Genomic DNA, 24,557 nt, shown 5'->3' with positions numbered 1-24,557 from the left:
CGGGGAGTTCTTCTTCATTGCTTTTATATAAAGAAAAATACTGCCGAAAGTCATCGTATTTTGGTGAAAATTTATGCTCTAGCTGAACGAACGTGCCTAAAGTAGTTTGCACGATTTTAAAGTGGTGATTTTGGCTTGGAAGACGATGAACGTCCTTGGCAGCCAAAAAAGGTTGAAGATGAAGAACTGAAAGCATTACTAGATGAAGATTGTTGCCAAACACAAAAAGAGCTCGCAGAATCTTCGTGTGTCACTCAAGCAGCCCTTTCAAAACGTTTAAAAGCAGCTGCATATATTGAAAAGCAAGGAAATTGGGTTCCGCATGAACTCAAGCCGAGAGACGTCGAAAGACGATTTTGCATGTCCGAAATGCTGCCTTTTTGCATCGAATTGTTACTGGTGATGAAAAATGGATCCATTACGACAACCCCAAGCACAAAAAACCATCAATTAAGAACGCTATCGAAGAGAGCACTGCCGAAAAACGTCCGGAATATGCGAGGCAATGATTTTTCATCATGACAACGCTCGGCCCCACGTTGCTATTCCGGTTAAACACTATTTGGAAAACAGTGGATGGGAAGTTTTACCTTACCCGCCTTATACCCAGACCTTGCACCTTCTGACTACATTTGGAAAACGGTTTACATCAGAGAAAGATATAAAAAAATGGTTTGATTCATTCTTGGCTGCCAAGCCAGAGCAGTTCTTTTGGGATGGGATCCAAAAATTACTAGAAAGATGGGAAAAGGTCATAGCTCCAGATGGGCAATAATTTAGTACATGTTTTTCTTAAATAAACGTTCAAATTTGGAAAAAAACGCACGAATTAAGTTATAGACCAGAATAATTACTTATCATTGACATTTCCAATAAACTTTCTATTTAAAATAATTGTTTTTGTACTTTGAAATTAAGTAAAAATAGCAAAGAAGTATAATTCTCCAGATTCTTTTAAAAATATTTTCATCGTACCAACTTGAAAGAAATTGCTTAGATCTTCTTCTCTTCAATAATTTATTGTTATATACCTCAAATAATAATAATAGTGGGCTTTCGAATAGTAATGAAAACCTTTACAGTTCGGCCAAAATTATTGTTTTTTTCGTAATAAACTACTAAACAATTTCTTAAATTGGCGACATGTCCTTTAATTTATATTATTTCTTGATTCTTACCACAGCCGAATTAGAGTTGAGGTAGCGATTTGTCGCGGAATAACCGTTCCAAGGTCGAAGTTTACTTTCTATGCGGTCGTATTCGCGTTGAAGGACACTGGGCCGCGTCGCCCATACTTTCGGCGGAGCAGTCACGACCGTCAACCTTTTGTGCCCCACATACGGTACTATACGATCGTACGTATAAGTCACGTGTACCTATAAATAAATAACAAAAAAATATACCCACTTATTCTTTAAAAATATACCGAATTTTCAAAAAAAAAATGCATCACCATATAACAACAAATACAAACTGACGTTCAATCGAACGCATTCCGTACGTCGTTGGTTCTTAAAGAACTTCATCCTTAACTGTAGATGACTGGTCTGAGATTTGATAAAAAGAGAATACCAAACGTCTTGAGCTAGCGCCACAAAAACCAGAAGCTGTCTTTACGACACACCTAGGTATTTACCTAGACACGAAACTTTAAAAAGTAAAGTAAAAGCAGAGAAAAGTCTTGCAGCTCTGACGAGTATAACGCCAAACATTAGCAGTCCTAGAGCATCTAATAGGAAAATCCTTTTGAGCGTGGCCATAGACAAACTGTCTACGAAAGAAAAACATTTAATGCTAAGCAGATACGACTACAGAAGAAGATAATTATTCGCATATGTAGCGTCTACCGGTGGAGCAGAAGTAAAAGAATCAGGTACAAAGGACTGTCGAAGGCTGAAGATATTAACCAGAGGTGACAAACGATATGGTACAATATAATATATGGCCGATTCATTCCTGTTATCGAAGTTTGGATGAACAAGAAACTTATGTTATCGAAAGTATCTTTATACCAGACGGAGATCGGATACTTCTAAATGCACTTAGTGCAGTGAGGTATATTACACCTAGTAAAGCTTTCCCACTGCTCAGGTGTGAAGAGGTGTATACCCAGAAACGTAGATGTATTTTTACCATTACCAGCATGATGAAAAGCTTGTTAGAATAACAGGAGTCCTGGAAGTACACCTATGATATAATAGAAACCAAAGAGAAAAAGAGTAGGAATTCAGCGGGGTTTAAGTCTAAAAGAGTCCGACGACACGACGGGTGAACATGAGGAATTCCCTTCGTACAGGAAAAAAAAGAGCTTACCCTTCTCGAGCTCAAATTAAGTGAGTACTGATGATAAATTGTAAATATTTTTGAAGTAATTTTTTGTGCTTATTGTTTGATTATAACTTAAAATTACTAAATGAGATAATAGAAGAAAAAGAAAATATAAAATAGCCAATTTAGTGCAAATTTCGAACATATTTTTGTACTTGGTGCATTAGTACAAAGAAAAAGAAAAAAATTTGGTATCAAATTCAAATTTATTATCAATATCTGATTACGTTGTTCAATATTTGTTCAAAATTTGCTTCTTTATATCTATTACGTTGTTGAAAATAAATAATACTCACTTTTCCTAATCCCGGCAACACCCTAACTTGTCTAGAAGGCACTCCCTGAGGAAAGGAAAAGCAAGGATAAATAATATATATGGATAGTTAGTACTATACAAAAAAACAAGGTGAAAAATATCAATTTCAAATTATCAAAAAAAATATTCGTTTCGATAATTATGTCAAACTGTATCACACACTGTATGGAACAAAAAAAACATATTTTTTGAAAAAATAAACACATACAATGTTAGTGGGTGAAGGTGAGGAAAGGATGTTGAGATTACGAAAAATATTAAGGAAAAGAAAACTCGAATTTATGTTCATAAAATATATTACAAGGTAGATAACAAAAATTATTATAATTCGAAAAATAAAAAGGGTACAAAATTTTGATTTCACAAACAAATACTATAAACTATAATCATAAACACAATTAGAATGTATACAACAAAAAACTCAGTCGGTGTTTGTGTTAATTTGATGATAAACTTTGAAAGTTATCGCAAAAAATTCATACATCACTCAACCATTATTATAAAGAATATTTCGAAATAACCTTCAAATATTATTTTTGTTTTCCAATAGAAATCTGATTTTAAAAAGAAATTAGCGCTCGAGGCATTATGTTTATTGAACCAATCTTTGTATAACCTCGTTTCCCTGTTACAGAAAACAGTTAATTTTTTTTAATTAATATTTCAGAAGCAAAAATTCAATTTATCCATTTTACTTCTACTAAATTGATTTGTTATTTCAACCACGTGCTTTACTAACTACAAAAATGTTAGAATACATGTATAGGGCGTTTTCAATTATCATACTTTTACAAAACACTGCATTTTTTACTATTTATTAATCCTTAATCAATGACTTCCTATTTCTAATTTGATTTCGTCTAATTATACGAAAATTTGTACACACCCTGTACATATATCCACTAATTTAAAAACAAAATAAACTATCACATCAAAAAAAATTAAAAAGTGATCAATATATAAGAAGAATCGATCTTCTAAATCAAGATTCCAAAAGATTTAGATGCGGTATGAATAATGGCGGTAAGTAGTACCCCCTGGTAATCTACCGGAAGTGGTAGAGCTATAGCTAGAGCTATAACCTCCGGGACCATCGCCTCTGGTGCGTGACGTACGTTCAGAAGAGTAGTTGTAGCCACCAGGACCTCCAGTGGAAGACCTGGTGACCGTTTCTGAGGAAGAATAAGAACGAGATTGAGGTGCACCGTAACCGGATCGATTAGAATCGGAATTGTAAGAGTACGAGTAGACTTGTTCCGCTGATTTGTAGCTGCGTTCCGGCGTTTCAGTTACCAAATAATGTCTTGGCGTCTGAGGAAAAAAGAAGAAGAATGACATTGTGAGGAATAGACGAATAAAAGGAATATTACAAAACGGTTTAAACTAAAATTTGAATAAACATATACTGAATACGTCCCAGATAATGGTTGAATCCTGATTTCGGGGCGGTGTAGTTCATTCATTTGATCTTTCGTCAGGATTTTACCAATTATTATGGGAAATTTATTTCGTTTTACAGTGAATTTTAGTTTAAACTTGAATAGTAAGTAATAAAGCTGATAACTATCGACTACTAATACAGTAAACGTTACATCGATGGACAAAAATTATCTTATTATTTTTTTCGCTATCAAAAAGTCACTCTTCGTTTCTATATCCAATCAAATTACTTTTGATTATAATAAATTAATATCTAGTCAATTCTGAATAACTTATTTTTTATTTCACTTCATAATTTGGTCTTACAAAACTGGAAAAACAACAGATGGCGTATCAATCTTTACGAGACTGAAATATCTAAATATGATAATTGGAAAAGATTTTCCTCAAGATTTTCAAATTATGAAAAAGTAATACAAACATTCTTCGTTCTTCGACTGACGTGGAAACTTCAATTAAATAGACATAGATTTCTTCAAATACATCTACCCGATATTTTATTATGGGACGAGGTCTTAACCTAAATTAGTGTTTGAAGATGCCACGTTATTTAATAGGTAAAACCGGCTCCAAAGCAGGATCTGCAGGCAAGGTAATGGCGTCGGGTTCTTTTAGGATGCTCGTGAGATAATTTTCATTGACTACCTTGAAGATATAAAAGTTATTGAACGTCCGCGTTTAGAATAATAGCCAAAATTAATGAATTGAAGTTTGAATTGCTACCTAATCGCCAGATTTAGCCTCATCAGAATATTTTCTGTTCCCAGGCCTTAAAAAATAGCTCGGAGATTTTCCAACAATATAAAGATGATGTCGATTGTTAATGGGTAAATTTTGAAGAGCTTGACGATTCTTATTACGAAAATTTTTGTGTTTTCCTTGTCGGGACCATCCTGAGGCATTTGAATAGATTTTTTTTCGAAGAAATTCATTTTATATCCTTTTTTTTTTTGTTCTTTGAGGCAAAAACGAAACGATTGCGTACAATTTAATATATTCTGGCAATATACCAAATGTAAATACGAGACGAGAATATGGTTTATTTTTGATTTTCTGAAAAGCAAAACGCAAATTTATTTTGAGCGTAAAATCTAGTTTTGAATTTCAACAATTTTGATACAGACACGGACAGATATTCTAAATAACTATATTACGAACTGTAGTCGAAAATAAATTTTATTATCGAATCTAACAATAATTTCCACATTTGAAAATTAAATTCGTACAATTGGACAATGTAAACGAAGAGATGTGATGAAATAATTTGATGACTTACCTTTAATTTGATAGATTTTTTTCGAAAATAAGGATATACGTATATAGGACGGATAGGTAGTTTTGTTAATATATGTTTCAGTTTTTGTATGTGTATATTTTTCATGCAATGTATACTTTCAATTAACAATAAAAATAAAACATCGTTTTAAATTATTTTATTGTTTTATATATCCCTCAAATATTTATAAACAAAATAATGTAACTCTGGTTAAAAACTATAAGCGTGTGTTATTAAAATTAAAAGCCTTAACGAAATTCACATCAAAAATGCATCTCTTCACATATTACTAATTTAAAACTAGTTTGCTATCAATACGGAACAAATAATAATGAAATTAAATAATATAAAAGCAGATATATGTTCAATATGAAGAAGAACGCATCAAGACACTAAAAAATAAGAAATTTTTAGAAAAACTACCCAATATTTTGATAAATAGAAACTAGAACTAAATATTTTAAAGGCATCTAAACTGGAATCGGTGAAAATGTTCCAACACGTGACTCGATCTATCAATAAAAATCGAATTATAATCTAAAATCGATGGTTTTATTCACAAATCTCTGGACTTTTACAAATTGCTAAAATAAATCGAGTCGTGAAATCTTAAAGGCCGCTTGACAAGATGCAACGTACAATGCAATGCAAGACGCATTATTTATTGATAAAAAACATACGTCGATGAAATTTAGCTTAAGGCTACTTGACATGATGCAAGACAACTTGCAATGCAATGCAACAAGCAATATTCCTTGATAAAAAACATACATCGATGAAATTTAGCTTAAGGCTACTTGACACGATGCAAGACAACTTGCAATGCAACGCAACACGCAATATTCCTTGATCAAAAACATACGCAGATGAAATTCAGCTTAAGGCTACTTGACATGATGAAAGACAACTTGCAATGCAACGCAACACGCAATATTCCTTGATCAAAAACATACGCAGATGAAATTCAGCTTAAGGCTACTTGACATGATGAAAGACAACTTGCAATGCAATGCAACAAGCAATATTCCTTGATCAAAAACATACACAGATGAAATTTAGCTTAAGGCTACTTAACATGATGCAAGACAACTTGCAATGCAATGCAACACGCAATATTCCTTGATCAAAAACATACGCCGATGAAACTTAGCTTAAGGCTACTTGACATAATGTAAGACAACTTGCAATGCAATGCAAGACGCAATATTCCTTGATAAAAAACATACGCAGATGAAATTCAGCTTAAGGCTACTTGACATGATGCAAGACAACTTGCAATGCAACGCAACACGCAATATTCCTTGATAAAAAACATACGCCGATGAAATTTAGCTTAAGGCTACTTGACATGATGCAAGACAACTTGCAATGCAATATTCCTCGCACTTGCAACTTTATCGGTTTGGTGAAATTATTTTGGGTGCAGGTTGAAAATTTAGTTATTTTAGGCTCAGTAGATGAGCTGATTTTCGTAAAACTTAGTTTTATTTTCGTCGTTAAGCTAGGGACAAAAATTTTAAATGAAATTTGAGGTTGGGATTTTGATTAATCCTCTTTTCTGCCTATCACACTCCAAAATCAAAGTAACAGAAGTTATAATTAATGCTAGTGATGCACTGACCATTCACTTTACTTAGTTTTATTATTTTCATTTTTAAACCGCACATAAATATTAAATAAAACGCAATATTCATCTATGCAATATATTGACTTTGCGATAAATTTCGTGCAATTTCTTGCACGTTGTCTTGCATCATGACAAGCGGCCTTAAGGCTACCATCCCACCATTGTGAATTCAATGTCATTGAACTTGGTAGAAACCAATACGAGGATAAAAAGATCTTGAGTATGTGGAAAGAAGAAGAATAATTGAAGATTGGTTTACTTAAAATATTGATTCAGCTCAGATTCCAAATCGAATGAACCAAATAATACTAAATACTAAATATTATCATATCATATTTGAAACTTATTCATCGATATGTGTATCGATATTTTTTTAGAGTTTTGTCAAATATGTTTGGAATATTAGTCATAACTTGATTTGTCGTATTAATCACGTGGTGGAAGCCTTTATGGGAAATTTTCGTAATTAAAATGAACATTGTGTTGTTAAAAATAATTGCTCATTGCAATTAAAGTGTCTCGTTGCGTAACTTCTTTTTTTTGTCTACCAAACTGGTGGCATATCGGAATTGATCACCATTCGTCGTTTATAAGGCAGATCCGGACATTCTGCAACTTTATGTAATCTAGGTAAAACGTAATCCATGTGATCATTATCTGGTTGAACGGTATTTTTCGAAACTTTGGTTAAAACTTTTTCTCTGGTAGTGTCTCTAGCGGATACGTAAGGCCTGACGGGTTCTAGTAGAATTTTAGGTTTGATTTTTGCTCTTTCTTCGGGAGATAAAATGGATTTTCTTTCGGTTTTAACTGGTTCCGATGGTGATTTCTTTTTGCCGAAAGCCGTTATCGGATCCGGGACGAGACTTGGCCTCGGCACGAACGGCACTTTCTCCCATGGTATCTCACGTTTCTGTAAGAATTGTAGACATCAGTGCTGTTCGTCCGAGGCCAAATCTAAGCGCATTATTAAGAAAAAAACTACTCAGTTTAGATAATTATTTTCTATATATTTAAATAAATTCAGAAATATTAAATAAAACAATCACCAACTTCGAATATACCATAAATGTTATTTGAAACTTGTTTAAATACAGCTGGAGTTTGAAATTTAATTGTTTTTTTTTTCTACTTAATTTAAATAACAATATTTAATAATAGATTGTTGGCAACGCACAACTTTATTCACAAGGAATCTATTCGACAATGAGCAAATCATTTGGAGTTGATTGCCAAAACTTTTACAGAACTTATGAGAATATTCAAGTCGAATTTTTATACCAGGATTTCAACGTTTTTTATTTATGAAAATATATTCGTCGTAAGTTATTTTTTTTTAACATTTATGTGAGATTTACGGACACGTATAGGTCAGATCACAATCGCGTCTAATTTCAAATCCTATTAGGCGTCAACTAATTGTTAAATCAAAGCAAAAAGCATTTTATAATAAAATTTATTATAAACTAAGATTTTATTCAGTCTATGGGGATTTCATATACAAAAACTTTACGCATTTGTATGGGAAAATTTCAATGTTTTTAGAAGACGAATTTTTAAAAAAGTTCGTCCATTTTCACGTAACATTCAACAAAAAATGATCAATTATAACTGAGTAGTTAGAACCTTAAAACCATTATTGATAGCCAAACTACGTATTTTCAAAATATATTCAATACATTGTCAAAATAGAAAATTTTGATTCCAATTTCGTCTAATTCGTATTTTCCTATATATGTGTTAGAGAAAAACTAGAAACGCAATTTTCTTTTTTGACACTGTATATATTGATTATCTTTATTGCAAATTATCATTTAAAAGTGTTAGTAAACTAATTAATATCTCAAACTTTACATTATTATGTTGATCTTTTTTAAATTTGGTTTGTTCGTAATATAAAGTTTGATAAAAATTAAAAACTCCACTTATAAACTTAAAAACGTTCTTCTTCTATTTTTAGCATACTATTTGTTTGAAAAAATACCAACGAATTATTCCTTCCAGAAATCTATACATAAAAACGTTTAATTTTTTGAAATTTTAAAATAAATCAAATAAAAATATGAAGATTATCAAAATTCGGAAGCTGTTGTTAAAACCATTTTCGTAGGTTATAAATGCGATTTTCTAAATTATCCAAAATGGAGTTTTCAACGTCCCATGATAAATATAAAAAAAGGAAAATCAAACTTAAAAAAATCACTTACCGAAATCGTGTAAGACGATATCGTGGGGGTTGTACGATAAGGCCTTCTGGTCGTATAAAAATCGGACTCATAAACCATTTTGTCGAATGTTCGGGGGGTACAAAAGGCGTTTAAATTATTCGGAGATCGGCGTCTCTTAGTGTTGAGAACTGGACTGAAGCCCGATACGCGCTACTTTCAAATATTAGCACAACTTCTTACGCCGGCCAAAATCTATTTTTAATTTGGTAAATACAGAATTGGGCGAGTTTTCTCTTTTATTTTCGATGCTTAGTACACTACTTGGTTATTTTTCTAATAAACAAAAGTTTAAATGAATTCGGACAGTGTTGATACGTTAATAAATTATATAAAAATTAATTAGATGAAGAATTGGATGTACTTTAAGACATATTTATATTTTATGATTAATAGAAAATTAACTTTTCTCCGTATATATATTTAATAATTCTACTTATTAGTGTAGATTTTTGAAAGAATGTTTCATAATAAACTGCTTTATGACGCAAAATTCCTTACTTCAAATTAGATGAATGAACAAATATATATGCCTACACCGTTCGCCTACGATATTTTTTTTTCTAAAAATAATCGCGGTTACCTCATTCAAATCGATTATCCCCAAATGCGTAGACAATGCGTAAACAGTCAAAAATAATAGCATACGTAAATATTTTTCCAAAGTACATAAATAAAATCTTAATATTGCAAGTTCTTATTTATGGAAGCTAACAAACCATTTAAACGCATATATTTGTATATCAAACTTAAAAATTCAATCTAAATAAAATACAGTACAACATCGTAAATCCGAAATCGCTAGTACCTGATTTTATATCATACGAACATTTCCACGCATTTTTGGTGCAGCCATCTATCGCGTTAACTAGAAATAATATCGCATTACATAATAACTTAAACAGAGAGAGAAGTATGCATATAATATAATAAAATCGCGTTTAATACTGCACAAAAACATATTTATAAAATAATAATAACAAAAAGATTAAATACTTTAAAACATATTCTTCATTATATCGTTATGTATGGTTTCGCCATCTTGTGTCAAATATAGAAGCTAAAAATTACGATAGGAACGAATTAATCCGGATTTTAGATATTCCGCGTTTTAGAAGTACGGTTTTACGTTGTTCAACGGTAATTAAGTATAATGAAACACCACCATATGCTAATTAGTAAATTAAACCGATTCTAAGGGAAGCAGTAACTTCAAACATATAACCTAAAAATGCGTAATTTCCTATGTGTTTGGATTAGTTAATTCTCATTGTTATAAACAATTAATATTTTGGATACATACTAGCTAATTATATATGTCCAGAACGTATTGAAAGGAAATTTCGTGAAAACTATAAACGTTTAACAACGAGGAAAGTTTCTTGAACTATATGAGAGAATTAAACTAAGTGACTATGTATACGAGGGTTGGTATACAAGTTTTGAGGTAAATAAATAAAAACCAACATTTATAATTGGATATGGCTTTATTATTTCTCAAAATATTCTCCACTGAGATGAATACACTTTTACAAGCTTCTAACTAATTGTCGAAAAAATTTTTCCATTCCGAATCTATGATTGTTGACTTTTTAGCTTTAATGATGTTAAAAAAGAAGAAGGTAAGTTAGAAGCTTTAGAGTAGCTAGAGACGTTAATCCACTAAACATACCCAATAAGAAGCATCTAAATTTCAGCAAAAGAAAGTTATTTCTACTTCTTACCAATCGAGACGCTAGTGCAATAAAAATATGTCATCTAAAATCCTCCATGTTGTTTCCACTGAATAACTGGTGGAGCTACCTACCTTAACAACAGACAACAATGGACTTAACGTTTGAATACTGATTTCATGGCAACGTTTTTCTGTAACTTAATTTTTTTGTGACATTTTAAATTACACGTCTAAATTTCTTTTTAATTTGAATTTATCCCAAGAATAACAAAAGTATGTGTTTCTTCTTAAGACACGTTCTGTGCGTTAATCTTCAATTAATGTAACAAAACGTTTTTTTCATAATATCGTTTGCAAAAAAGTAATTTGTTTGGTTAGGTTAGTTAAATTGAGCGCTAATGGGTCAAAATAAATTAGATTGTAAGTGAATAGTCATTAGTTAGTGCGTTGTTAAGTGTTAGTCAATAGTCTAGTGCATTGTTAAGTATGTAAGTGAATAATTTAGTACGTCGTTAAGTGCATTGTAAAGTATTAGTGAATAGTCTACTGAGTTGTTAAGTGTGTAAGTGAAAAATTTATGTTCGTTGTTAAGGGTTAGTGAATTGTTAGTGTGTAAGTGAATTTTCCGCTATATTTAAATGATTTTTATGGGGAAAAAAGATCGTTTTATGATATTAAAAACATTTATTTCAAATATAAAATGAAATTATAAATTTAATTCTTCCAATAATGAAGCACATTTGCTCCTCAATGAATTAACGGCTTCTTTAAATATGTCCTCCGGTTTCAAAGCACCCACAGATTCGATAGTAACTGAAAAAGAAAAAGAAAAAAAGTTTTACCCACAAGTTTTTTTTCAAGCACTTCACTTACATATAAAATGATTTTGAATTTTTGTCATAATAACGGCATCTTTAAGATCGTCGTATCTATAAACGTTTCTGCTGCCTATATCATACCGAGGGTTATTAATCACTGCAATTTTTCTTCCGTTTTCTTCTTCTTTTACAGTTATAACGCCTGGGGAGAAACAATTTTGAAGTTTGTAAGCGGATTCGCCGGTCACTTCTTTTATTAGTTTTATATCGGGCATCATTCTGTAGAAAGCCGTAGCTACGAGAAAAATACAGAAAATAGGAATACGGAAAAGTTTTCAGTTATTGTAGCTTACCGACAGGTGAAAATTTAGCGTGGTCTTTACCAGTTCCTTTAACAGCCACCATTTTAATGTCCAATTCGTGTCCTGGTCTCATTTTCGCTATAAGTATATCAGAATCGATTGGACCGACGTCGATTTCTTTGAAACGTTCTTTTTGTTGTTCTCCAATCGGTATCCATTTTATATGTTTCGAATATACTGAAAATATATCAATAACGTATTTGTAAAACAGAAAATTGATAAAAAAAATAATTACCATTATTATTTTTGTACATATCTTCAACCCTCGACGATTCCTTTTTGTTACTTTCTTTATTATAACTACATTTAATTTTAAGCTCGAATTCTAGTGAATCGTTTTCCGTGTTTGTAGAGGAAGCGTCTAAATCAAATATTCGACGTTAATTTAAACAATATTTCAATATTAAACGATTATAATAAAAAAAACTAACCTTTATATTCAAACAATCTCGGATCTGCTTTAAGAGGAATCAATCCTAAACGATGTGCAAGAACTTCATCTTGAATTATAGAAGTATTATTGTGTATAAAAACTTTTTCGATCGCCATACTAGGTACTTCGCTTAACATTATTCTCCTGAACGTGTTCGCTAAATACGGATGTAATCCTATTAAATCAAATTCCAATTCGTCGTTTTCCTTTCGGACTATGACTATTCTAAATTTTTTTTTGAAATTCTTTATAGAAAACGGTTCGTTTAGAACAGTAGGTTCACTCGGTAAATTCTAAAATGAAGTTTATAAATAACCTATAATTTTTAATATTTTATAGGTGTAGCTTACTCGAGATGTTTTATATTCCTCTAGTATTATTCGAGGTTTTTCGTCATTTACAGAGTTCATATTTATTTAATTAAATATATTTTCTTATTTAATAACACACCACTAGAAAAAAACGTGGTTATGTTTACAAGTTTTATACGTTCTTTTACTTACGCGGACTACCACCGAAACTACAAGTTCTGTGACTGAAAGTGTAGCAATATTAAAAAAAATTGTAGTGTGGCAATTGCGCTTTTATGCTCACTTGCACCGTAATATCTAATCGATTGCTTAAAATAACATTTTCTTCTGTTTTTGTTATATAAATAAATATAATGTATAGATCCAACAGAATTTATTCAAGTTTCCTTTAAGAGTAGAGTTGGAAGATTCGTTTAAATAAACTATTATAAAAAATGTTAAGTTGTATTATTATATGAATGTATTATATGAATTTAATTGCAGTAGAATGGAAGTTATAGTTATCAATTTTAATATCATTAGATATTAGAGTAGTTAGTGGTGGTATAAAATTTCAATTGACTACGTTTATTTGACAGTATAGTGTATGCTTGTCATGACGTTGTATGACATAATTTTCTTCTTTTTTATAATGACAAGTTTATTAATAGAATGTATTTATTATATATACGTTTCGTGAAAGAGTAGAGTTGGGAGAAACTTTTAAGTATACAATAACTGGCGATTTCTATGGATATAGAATATTACAATTAATTAGCGCTTTTCCTCACCTCTACCTTTTAATGTATACGAGGTGCTTTTAAATTGTATTGGAATTGGAAATAAAACAATAAAAGATATATCGGAAACGCATTTAATGAACAAATATAAATTATTCACAAAATGTTATTTATACATAATCAATTTATAAAAAAAGTATCAAGAGATTTTTGAAATCTTCAATATTCTCGAAAAAACGATTTAAATAAAGTGATTAAATTAAAGGACACTAACCAAAAAAAATATCATTCACAAACAATATTCTGTACAAAAAAGAAGAAGAATCTAAAAATATATATAAATAAGTTTTTTTTGTATTTCATTTTTTTTCAATTTTTCACTTTCGCTTACACACGGAATTACAATTCGTCTTTTTTGGCGGCATCGACGTCTTCGACTTCTTCTTCTTCGGAAGGTTCGACGTCTACGCCACCGGATTCGACGAACTTAATCAATTCCTCCAACGTCCTCGGACCGTTGTAATCGATCGCTCGATTTTCTCCTTTGGTAAACAATTTAATGGTAGGGAAACTAGTTACTTTCGTGTGTTCTAATTCGTTGGAAGTAGCGTCCATTTTAGCAATAATAACGTCGTTGTTATCTTTAAAATGTTCGCCAAGTTGATCGTAGATGGGTACCAATTGTTTGCAATGTCCGCACCAAGGAGCGTAAAATTCCACTAATACGTCTTTAGTCGAATCCAAAGCGACGCTATCGAAATTACTAGCCACCAACACCTTCACTGGTTGTTTATCCCAATCTTCAGGTAATTCCTGACTCAAAAGATGCTGTTTAAGTTTACCGGCTAAGAAATCGTCGACGAATTTTTGAATATTTTCCGCTGTTAATTCCTCAGTCGACGGTTTGTATTTAGCCATATCTTCTTCTAATCGGATCAGACGAGCCACCGGAGCGTCTTTCTTCTGTATACCGAAGAATTCTAATATTCTTTGATGGTCTTCTTCTTCGGCGTCGATCGTTACGAAAAGTACTTTTTCTCTGTAAGGTTTAGCGACGGATTTAGCTGCTTCGGAAATGGTGGCATAAGATTCGTCGTTTTTATTCAAAAACATCAATAAATGATTCTTAATTTCGCCGCCGAAAATCTTTTGCGCCGTATCGTGATTGAATTCCACCAACAAAGGTAACGAATTTGTTTTTATGAATTTCTTTATTTCCGCATCGGTAGATCCGCCTTCGTATACCACTTTACCTTCGTCGAACTGCAACAAAAACGACAAAAAAAATACGATTATCGAATATCGAAAGTACAGTAATATTACTTTTTTGAACAACACCAAGGTATCATCTTTAGCTTCGTAATTTTCGAAAACTGCATCTTCCGATGTAATCGCGAAAGGAATATCGTCGATCGTGGAAGCCACTTCCAAATAAGCTTTTGCGAGATCGGTACTTTGATCTTTGATAAAACCGATAACGATAACGTTGTTACCATCGATTAATTCTTCGGCTGCTTCGACGGTATTTATTTCTCTAGCGGGAGGACCGGTCTTCTTTAATAACCAATTAACGATATCATCTGCTTGTCTACCTCCTATATAATTATAAAAAAAATTGAGGAAATCCAACAAAAAATAAAAGAAAAATCGAAAGAAATCTCAAGAAACACCATTATTGACTATAAGGTTCATTTGACTGAGTTAGAAATACACTGTTGTATGCTACCACTACACCAACACTCACATTACACTATCAAACGCGCGTTTCCATAACCAAGTTATCGTCTTCAGAGACTGGTAATTGTGAGTGTTACTGTAGTGCTAGTGTAGTGTAAGTGTTTCTGAAGAGATGATAACTTGGTTAACGAAACGCCCGTCACACAGTGTAATTGTCGTGGAAAAAAACTCGCCATTATTATCATTTTTATATAGTATAACATGTTTTAAAATATTTTTTTCGTTACCAATTTGATATCAACATAACCTTATAACTAAACCCAAAAATATTGATGTTTATTTAGATTTGAAATAATACTAATTAAATATTTTTTTCTAAATGAAAAAAGAAAAATAAATATCAAGTAGTTTATTGTGATAATCCCTGTATAAATATTTGATATCTCAATTAACTGATTGTCTTTATATATTAATTTGTACGGTTAGATTTTATTTTCCCTATAGGTTTTATTTGCAAATGGATCGCATCAACATGAAGCGTCTAATATACGAATGTTCAATATACTTTTATCAACAAATCAATTAAACCAAATTCAAAAAAAACATTATTAATATTGAAAGTGTCTACTAAATAAACAAAAATACGATATTTTACCTGAATATTCTGTAGGTGTTCCCTTGCGGAAGAATTTCAATGTGGGATATCCCCTGATTCCGAATTTTTCAGCAAGATCTGCCTCCTCGGTGGCATCTACTTTTGCAAGCTTAATCGCCGATCCTTGTTCTTCCAATTGTTTAGCCGCTTTGGCGTATTCGGGAGCTAAAGCTTTGCAATGTCCGCACCAAGGAGCATCTACATATAAAAATAACCTTATCTAGACAATCATTAAAATTTTTAAATGAATATATGGCAATAAAATTTTGATACACCCACAATTTTATCAAGGATACGATGATAATATTGAAGTATGCTGCATTCTAATTTATTTTAAAGCAAACTAACCTATTTCTTCGGTAAATAAAGGAAACTAAAAAAATTATTAAGAAATCCTGAAAGATGATATAAAAAAACCTCATTAATAAACAGAAATAATATGAAAAAATTATAATTTGATACGAACGACACGAGAATATGTCAAGGAATTATGTCCAATTGTGATAAAAATAAATATGTTTAACATATGTAAAAAAATGTTGTATACATTAATTTATCAGTACATATTTGAAATATTTTCATTGTAAATGAAAAACGTAATAAAGAAAACGTATTTTTCCATCGAAATTATACATTATAATATACGTGCTTAATTAGTAAAAAGGAGTTACATATAATTAATGTAAAATAAAACCCACTCAGTTTCAAACTAATCCAGTTTAAACAGTAATACAGTTTCTATAATAAAAAACCTGTATCAAGTACTAAAAACTATGTTTACATAAATTTTATTACAAAAAGTGCTGTCGATATTTAAAAGAATATATGTACTTACAGAATTCCACCAATATAAAATCGTTGTCGCTTACGGCATTTTCAAAATTGTCTTTGGTAAGTACGAGAACTCCTTCATCGACTTTAATTTCTTCGGCGGCAAAAACTATTTTTAAAAAGAACAATATCAAACCCGTTCGCCCTATCATTTTGAAAATGTATGTTACGACTACAAAATGAAACTTGTTGAAAATGCACACATCGACGTGGCACAATTAAGAAAACTGGGAACCGGCCCAATCGACTATCAAATGAAAAAGAACAGAATTCCCGTTACCAGACTCTGTTTATAATAAGGAACTTATTAAGCTGACAAAACAACAAACACTTCGTGTGGTGATTTGATTGGTTAAGAAATGTATTTTACGATAGCGAAGGGTTATAGCGGATACCGTTATGAAAGCTGTCAAGATAACATAGATGTCATCAGTTGAAGGGGCACTGGCTAAGCTTCCAATACAACAATTATAAGCGGCGATAAATTTATTCCAATATTAGAAAAACAAGTATTATTACATTAGTTTTCAGTTTCATATTAAAATATATAAGATCTCCAACATGTACATCGAGTTGAAGAAAAAATCTTAATTAAAACCAAGAGCACACTAGAAGTAATAGTGTTAATATTCATCAACAGATGTCACTAGCGAGCTAACATTTTATCTTCTACAAAAATTCATTAATCTAAACTTTTAATTGGTTTCTTGATATAAAAAAAGAATATTCAAACAAATATTATCAATCAATTCAATTCAACTATCGAGAAAATATTTATTTACTTTATACCAGAATATGCTTCGACATCTACAAGCAAATATACTAAGTAATAATTTCTCAATACGGTAAATGTAGAAATCTATACATACACATCTGAAATGAATACAATGTCAGAAGATGGAGTGTGAATATGTAAGTTAATAAATTTTTTTTATTTTAATGAGGATATTCAGAATATAACATCAATAATTACATATTTTCTAAAGATAAACAACAGATTTTATGCTAAAAAAATACACGCATCTTGTGTATATATTCATCAACATTAATTGTAGCATTTATTAATCTCAACATATTGTATAAACAATGGCAAGGGTTATCTGCAGTAACTTATATTTTATAATATTATCATGCAGTATATTAGAAGACGCAATCGTAATAAATATCAGACAAATTGTTTCAAGTACATTTATACGAATTATTCAAGTCATCAAGAATAATCGCATATAAATTCAATTACGTAATTATTATCTTGAAAACAAATAGTAGAATATTTAAAAAAAATTAAGATCTGTTAGCTAAGATAATGGAAACAATCGCCAAAAAAGAGGACGTGCAGCTGATAAGCCATACAAAAGATTTTAAATTAAACCCGCCACAATGTAGCGAATCATTGTTGTCTCCCTCTCACTCTAATTCGATCGAGCAAGTGGAAGTGAAGGTGAAAATCTGTGATAGTTCAGTAATTGAAGAAAAAGAAATGGGTTCTGAAGAAATAATGGAGAAATCAAACCAAAAAGGTGGTGCGGATAAAGAGAAAAAATTCAAGAAGGGTCCTCGACCGACACCTCCTCCTGGTTTAAAAGATGACTTGACTACAATTTCACATATTTGTGTTATCTTATTTGTCGGACTTATTTTGTATGCATGTTTTTCACGTCCCTTTGATTTTTTCACATGGCACCCGTTTTTACTTTCTTTGGGGGTGAGTTCTTTTGTTTTTTGTATCGAATTAGAATTATCAAAATATAGGTTAAGTCATGGCTACTACTCCAATAATCGTGAACATTACGTTGTGTATATTCTAAAATTTACATTTTTAAATTAAAAGTCATTTCGATTGTTTGAAATTTGAGTTAACATAATGTTTGAATGAAAAGAATGAAGAATCAAAAAATTTTTATTCTGTTTTAGTGGATGTTCTTAATGACTGAAGGAGTTTTGTTTATTTCAAAAGAAAATCCAGTAGGTAGACGATTGAAATTAGATCGTACTTTAAAACTTCGTTACCATTGGATAGCCATAGTTATAAGTATGATATTAGTAGCCATTGGATTTATAATAGCAGTTAAAACTAAAAATGATAGAGGTAAAGAGCATTTCAAATCATTACATGCTATTTTCGGTCTTATTGCTGTATTAGGATGTATACCTTCTGCTATCAATGGTACTACTTCTTTGTTTGATGTCGAACTTAAACAATACATCAAACCGTCCTTAAATACTGCCATACATGTTGCTAGTGGTAGTGTTGTAGTCACTTTTGGAGGACTGTCTCTTATTATGAGCGTATACACAAATTGGTTTAAGAGAAATACTGATAATAACAAATATTTGTTCATGTTAGGTTTAGTTACCGCTATTTATGTTACCATATGGACCTCGCAAAGACCATGGCGCAAGACATTGAGAAAATTCTTTCATATTGATATATAACCATTATTATTAGGAACAGAAGAGCAGCCAAATGTGATTGTATTTGTAGATTTTATTGTTTTGCACGCTTCAACAGAACAGAATTTTCACAAATTTTATTCAGTATTCAACATTTAAATTTAAGTATCCATTTTCTATTATGTTTAAATTTATACAAATAAATATTTCTTTTTTAATTATACGTTTTTTATAGCTTACAACTTACATTTCATTTAAAATATGAGCAATGAATAGTTTTTAATTGAATTTTATATATTTGCTGTCTCATCAATACCGAAAAACTTCCAAATAAATCTCTATTTTTTATATACTATAAGGGGCAATTAACGTTGCTATTTATTCATAGATGTCACTAATCATTTTAATTTATTAGGTATCTACTTATTCTAGTCAGTTAATGTTCCTACTTATTGATAGATGTCGCTACAGTATTTAAAATAAAATAGGACACTACTAATTCGAAATAATTAACGTTGCTACTTACCAATAGATGTCGATAAAGTATTGTTTTCAGCAACATTTATAGAACTCTACATTTTCGAGGTAACTAACGTTGCTATTTATCAATAGATGCGATTAAATTATTATTTTATACAATACTGTACCTACTCGAAATAGTTAATACTTATGAATAGATGTCGGTAAGGTATTGCTTAAAATAATATTTAATTGCGGATTATTTTGGGCAATATTTCTTAGTAAGATAAAGTGCAATTTGGTCCTTAATATATAAAATATCGTGGGCAATGTTAACTATTGTTTAAAACAAATTTATGTTATATCTGGTTTTCAATATAATTGATTAGATTAGTATCTAATAGACTAATAATAGTAAAGAAAACACATTATAATCGTGATAACTGTTGAGATATTGTATCACTTCAAGGATAAACAAATCGATGAATCAAATAAATATGCACAATGATTAGGAATAATTATTGATAAATTTTCAATGTCACCTGCATCTATTCATTATCCATCATGTTTTATTAAGAAAAAACATCAAATATTTAATTTTTTTTATACATAAATTCAGCATTATTGTTATCAAAGGATGAATAGTTTTGTTCGAATCTATTTATTATTTTATTTAATTATGATTAGTCGCCGTGCTACACAAACGAATTATTAATAAATGTTTATTATTTATGAATGTATTTAAGATTTTTGGTTTAAAATGATTTCCACATTAACAAGTTTTGTTTCTTTGCTTATTGCATCATATCGTTATAGTTTAAACATCGGTTTCATGTATCAGGATAATTCCCCAATCAGGAATCAAGTAATCAATGCAGTATTATGATAACTTTATAATAACAGATAATAGGAATTAGACGTGTGCACGCGGAGAGAGAATTGAGAATCATAGTTTGATGCACCATTCACTGTTTAACTCTGATTTGATACGGCTTATTCAAACAACAGGAGAAATTATATCCTTCGCTTTCCGTACAATTTGCTATAAAATCGAAACGTATCCTTTGCAAAATTCAATATTAGCAATAAAATGAAATAGTGAAAATAGAATCTGTGGAAATGTATGTAGGTGTGTATATTCATTGAAATAAGTACAATAAAACGATTCTTTTTTAAGTAGACCCGATTTATTATTGCAAAAGTTCATCAAAATTATGAACAACAACGAAAATATTGGTGCAAATATTTTTTGTTACAATTCTCGTTATATTCCTTTTTTTTGTTCCGAGAATTAATGTAGAAAATCAATATTTATCAAACAATCGTCGTAGGCAAAGCAATATGTTTTCATCTTTTTTTGAAAAAATAAAAAACGTAATTTAAACAATAGACTCGGTGATAGTATTTGCAAAGAACGTAAAAATCAACAAGAAATCGGAAATAATTATACTGCACGTCAGGGAGTTTTCAGTCCTTTAAGTCAACACGAAAATTCGAGAAACCATGGAAGAAGTGTCAATCCAAACAAAGGGAAAGTGAAAAATATTTGCAAATATTTACATTGTAACGGATTCACGGTAGATTGTTGAATGTTGAGTTATATATTTAATGAGATTATTACTATTAAAAAATAATGCAATGAAACATATAAATCAACTGGTTTTTTAAAATCATAATCATAATAATAGATAATTTTTTCATGGAAATTATTCCAAAGTTGGGTTTGAACGTATATATTTATATAGAGGTGAATTGAAAAGTAGATTTATATTAGGGATATTTTATCGATCTTCTTCATCCGAAACATAAATAATTTAGCAGGGGTCTGAATCTCTTATCGTTAGCGAACAAAAACCATTCTTTTGAGAGAATAACATGAAAGAAGTGAAATGTATATCTGAGTTCATCAAATTTAAGTATATATAAGAGGTAAACTATGCGAAATTTCCATTTGATACGGCCGGTATACATATTCAATGAAGAAGTCGTTAAATATAGAGAGAAAGCTTTGGGTTCGTTGGCAGGTCCTGCTTGATGTTACACTCGGAAAAGACTACTGTGTCATGATTTATTTATTTTCGAAATTCTGGGATTCCGTTTTGTTAAGTGTTTTCTACTACAGTTTTTAGTCACAAAGTAATTGACCTAATTCGAAAGATCGATACTTAATAATTAGACGCTAAATTACAATAAATAGTTGGAAATTTCAATATTTCCATAAACGTGATGTTTCTAAGAAAAAACATATCTGCAGATGTTGGGAGATATTACACTATTGTTAATCATTCGGGAAATCCAAAACTACTTTCAACTTTTATTGGGGTATATATAGTACCATAAAATTTAAAAGGGACAATATAAGATCTTAAGTAGGGTCCACACCATGCCGGGGTAGGCCGGGCGGCCTAAGCCGCGTTGATGTAGACGCCCCGGGCGGCTTTGCCGGGTTAGAAAATGCCGGCCCGGGTCGTGCCGATCCCCACCCGCATAAAGTAGATACAGATCAAAGGAAGCCGAGCCGAACCGAACAAAAATATAGAGTGGGGACGTACCGAGCGGCTTCAGTTACAATTAAACCTCCGACCGAACTAGACGAATTATTTTATTTTCGTCTCAGTTTGTTTAACTAGGGTTTTTTATTGTTCATTTTAAGTGATGGAGTGGAATGACGAACAAGTTTTAGTGTTAATAGACTTATATAGAGAACGTCGTCTTCTATGGGATAGTTCAGATTCCCAATTTCTAAAAAGTACTCTTCAACGAAGTCACCAGTCTTGGTGTTGAAACTATAATGTAGGTAGAAATAACCCGGTCGACTTCGTTTTCGGTGTGGACCCGGATCAACCCGTCCGGCCTACCGCGGCATAGTGTAGACCCTGCTTTACTCATTTTTATGATACATTTATTTATTTATTTATAGTGTTTTTATAAACGTGGTCGGTTATCTACTTATTTGTTAATTCGTCAATAATTTCATATGAAAACTTCTCTGTCTTCTTTCCGCAGAACATAAACCGCCACTTTCCAGGCTTGTCCTAATCAATCACTTACTTGGTTATATTGGCCTTTTTTCTAAATCGTAATGACTAATAATTATTGAGTTGTTCGAAATATCGATCGACAATTAACTTGTTTAACTAGACCGGAATTGGAATTAACAACAACAAGCTCAGCCTAACGCAGTTTTACCGTTATATTATTATACGTGTACTAATATTTGCGTTTGCTATGATTTACGATTGTCGACAGCACCTGGCAATTGTTCCTACACAAAGTGCGATTTATATCCGAATGTGGTCGCATGATTTATTCCCACTATTTACGTTGTACAATATTATGAAAACTGACTGGTTAACGTGGATATGTATTAAATTAATCGGCTCAATACATTGGAGTAACACGACCACAAAACGCATTCCATCTTTTCAATCAACAAAACGGATTTATATTCCACAATATTATTATATTCACTAAGTAAACATTTTTCTGCACATATTTCACAAACACTTTCGTATTTTGTTTCAAATTATTTTGTTAATAAATAATTTTTTCTAGAGTATGATCTTATTTACGTAGAAGTACTACATAGAATTTTTGTTAGGATATATTGGAAGGGTTCATTACATAATTGGTAGTTATGATGTTTATAGATGCAACAAGTGCGGTGGAAATATCTCAGACATTCCATTAGAAGGAGAAATATCAAACGGGAGATCGCCTCTTATCCTTGACTTACCGCATCGCAAACTCTACCGAAAATTAAACAGTGAACTTCGCAACGAAGTTTATACCGCCGTTGGTTCTAGTAGACCACGCCATTTCTAATGCCAACCAAAATAATTCATCTAATGAGAATGTTTCTAGTCGGTTAGAGAAGAGGGAGAGAGAGAATCGAAACAATTCGCTTGGTGGTTTATTAATAAATGTATTATCCGATAAACAAAATATATTTTATTCTTTTTCTCGCGAACTACGAAAATTTCCATTTCGAACAACAATAACCATAAAATTAATCAATAAGCATGGAAATATGAAAAGTCTGCCAAGTTGGTTGTTCGGTGAAATCAACAAAGACCATTGTCCGTTATCTGTTTCGTAGTTTTCATCTAAAAGCCGAAGCGGGATTCAAATTATATATATATATATATATGTGTGTACGTGAAGGTATATCTCAAATATACAACTGCGCTTCATATTCAACACGAAATTATACGATGCTTGAACGTGTGTATACTCTTTTTGTGATTCGAGTACTAGTTTTGTTCGTTTGATGAATGAATGAATGAATTTCGGAATGTATTGTACGGTCTCAACTATGAGAATTATAGTATTTGTCTGATAATTTCATTGAAAGCATACAGAAGTATTGCACACATTTCAATATTAACTGCTCATGTCTAGTTTTTAGCCAGTTCTATTGTTTATTCGCACAATCCATTTTTTTTTTAATTTTCTCTCACATATACCGAATAACGAGTTTTTGGTATTTTTTTCTAAACATACAAAAGAGACGTCAGTTATAAGTTGATCCTGTCGTCTGGGACTCTTAAAAATAAACGTTCCTACAACAAATAAACTGATTGGGGAATGTAGACCGACCAACGCCATCCATTATCATTATCTGACCAATTTATACTCCGATTAACATGTAAATGCGAATTAAGCTCTCGCCACCACGCTATCTACAGTTTGTGTTTGCCAAAACTTTAGGTAACAAACAAATTTAATAATAAAAGGGTCACTTACTCTCACGTCACTCATTTATTGATTATACAAGTCGACTTATGGAATATGGCGAACCGTGTCTTTGAAATTATACTTTTACTATATTGTAGGCTAATATAAATAAATCAATTACAATGAAAAAACTTTATGATAATTTATAATTGAAAGTGATTTGATTACACCAACCTGCCATTGACACATAGTAATTTCCGGTCTTTACACAATCTGTCTTGCGTGTGGATCAAACAATGGATGTTGGAAGATTAAATGTCACTTCTGGTGTTAT

The 24,557-nt window shown here is 31.2% G+C and overlaps 4 protein-coding genes across 12 annotated transcripts in view; 1 reads left to right on the top strand and 3 right to left on the bottom strand.

Moving 5' to 3' along the window:
* The window catches only part of LOC130894077 (uncharacterized protein CG45076-like), a 47,004-nt gene extending 36,381 nt beyond the window's left edge, over positions 1-10,623 (bottom strand). For 2 of the 8 annotated variants that reach the window (XM_057800644.1, XM_057800648.1), the window contains exons 1-3: positions 9,195-9,488; positions 2,625-2,669; positions 1,179-1,376 (exon numbers count right to left, since the gene is read on the bottom strand). In XM_057800644.1, coding sequence (XP_057656627.1) covers positions 1,179-1,376; positions 2,625-2,669; positions 9,195-9,272 — 321 coding nt within the window. In that variant the 5' untranslated portion in view covers positions 9,273-9,488. Of the gene's footprint in view, positions 1-1,178; positions 1,377-2,624; positions 2,670-9,194; positions 9,489-10,515 lie in introns of those variants that run through there. The other 6 variants (XM_057800643.1, XM_057800646.1, XM_057800650.1 and 3 more) reach the window with 5 other exon arrangements.
* Positions 10,624-11,551: 928 nt separating this feature from the next.
* LOC130894078 (DNA-directed RNA polymerases I and III subunit RPAC1) lies at positions 11,552-13,048 on the bottom strand. The gene is made up of 6 exons (XM_057800651.1): positions 12,851-13,048; positions 12,499-12,793; positions 12,303-12,428; positions 12,059-12,244; positions 11,761-12,000; positions 11,552-11,700 (listed from the first exon to the last, which is right to left on the bottom strand). Exons 1-6 carry the CDS (start codon positions 12,908-12,910, stop codon positions 11,594-11,596), a joined length of 1,014 nt encoding a protein of 337 aa, XP_057656634.1. The 5' UTR covers positions 12,911-13,048; the 3' UTR covers positions 11,552-11,593.
* A 600-nt stretch (positions 13,049-13,648) lies between these two features.
* Positions 13,649-17,123, bottom strand: LOC130894024 (protein disulfide-isomerase). 2 transcript variants are annotated; one of them, XM_057800540.1, is made up of 4 exons: positions 16,698-17,123; positions 15,863-16,060; positions 14,854-15,125; positions 13,649-14,793 (listed from the first exon to the last, which is right to left on the bottom strand). In XM_057800540.1, exons 1-4 carry the CDS (start codon positions 16,843-16,845, stop codon positions 13,930-13,932), a joined length of 1,482 nt encoding a protein of 493 aa, XP_057656523.1. In that variant the 5' UTR covers positions 16,846-17,123; the 3' UTR covers positions 13,649-13,929. The 2 variants fall into 2 exon arrangements, with proteins under 2 accessions (XP_057656523.1, XP_057656522.1); XM_057800539.1 differs by having other exon boundaries at positions 13,649-15,125; positions 16,698-17,089.
* Positions 17,124-17,590: 467 nt separating this feature from the next.
* LOC130894025 (transmembrane reductase CYB561D2-like) lies at positions 17,591-19,445 on the top strand. Its single transcript, XM_057800541.1, has 2 exons — positions 17,591-18,398; positions 18,608-19,445. The coding sequence occupies exons 1-2, from the start codon at positions 18,000-18,002 to the stop codon at positions 19,127-19,129; spliced, it is 921 nt and encodes a 306-aa protein (XP_057656524.1). The 5' UTR covers positions 17,591-17,999; the 3' UTR covers positions 19,130-19,445.
* The last annotated feature ends 5,112 nt before the right edge of the window (positions 19,446-24,557 follow it).

The sequence above is a fragment of the Diorhabda carinulata genome, chromosome 5 (genome assembly GCF_026250575.1).
Source record: "Diorhabda carinulata isolate Delta chromosome 5, icDioCari1.1, whole genome shotgun sequence".
NCBI classification, from domain to species: Eukaryota; Metazoa; Arthropoda; class Insecta; order Coleoptera; family Chrysomelidae; genus Diorhabda; species Diorhabda carinulata.
The sequence above is the reverse complement of the archived record's forward strand: the minus strand, read 5'-3'. Positions and strand labels throughout refer to the sequence as shown.

Coding starts and splice junctions, on each gene's coding strand:
- LOC130894078 (XM_057800651.1), bottom strand. CDS start 12,910: ATGAACTCTGTAAATGACGAAAAACCTCGAATAATACTAGAGGAATAT. Junction 12,245..12,302: donor TATGTACAAAAATAATAATG/GTAATTATTTTT, acceptor ATATATTTTCAG/TATATTCGAAACATATAAAA. Junction 11,701..11,760: donor AATTCAAAATCATTTTATAT/GTAAGTGAAGTG, acceptor TTTCTTTTTCAG/TTACTATCGAATCTGTGGGT.
- LOC130894024 (XM_057800539.1), bottom strand. CDS start 16,845: ATGATAGGGCGAACGGGTTTGATATTGTTCTTTTTAAAAATAGTTTTT. Junction 16,061..16,697: donor TTTTATATTGGTGGAATTCT/GTAAGTACATAT, acceptor TTTTATATGTAG/ATGCTCCTTGGTGCGGACAT. Junction 15,126..15,862: donor AACACCTACAGAATATTCAG/GTAAAATATCGT, acceptor ATAATTATATAG/GAGGTAGACAAGCAGATGAT.
- LOC130894025 (XM_057800541.1), top strand. CDS start 18,000: ATGGAAACAATCGCCAAAAAAGAGGACGTGCAGCTGATAAGCCATACA. Junction 18,399..18,607: donor CGTTTTTACTTTCTTTGGGG/GTGAGTTCTTTT, acceptor ATTCTGTTTTAG/TGGATGTTCTTAATGACTGA.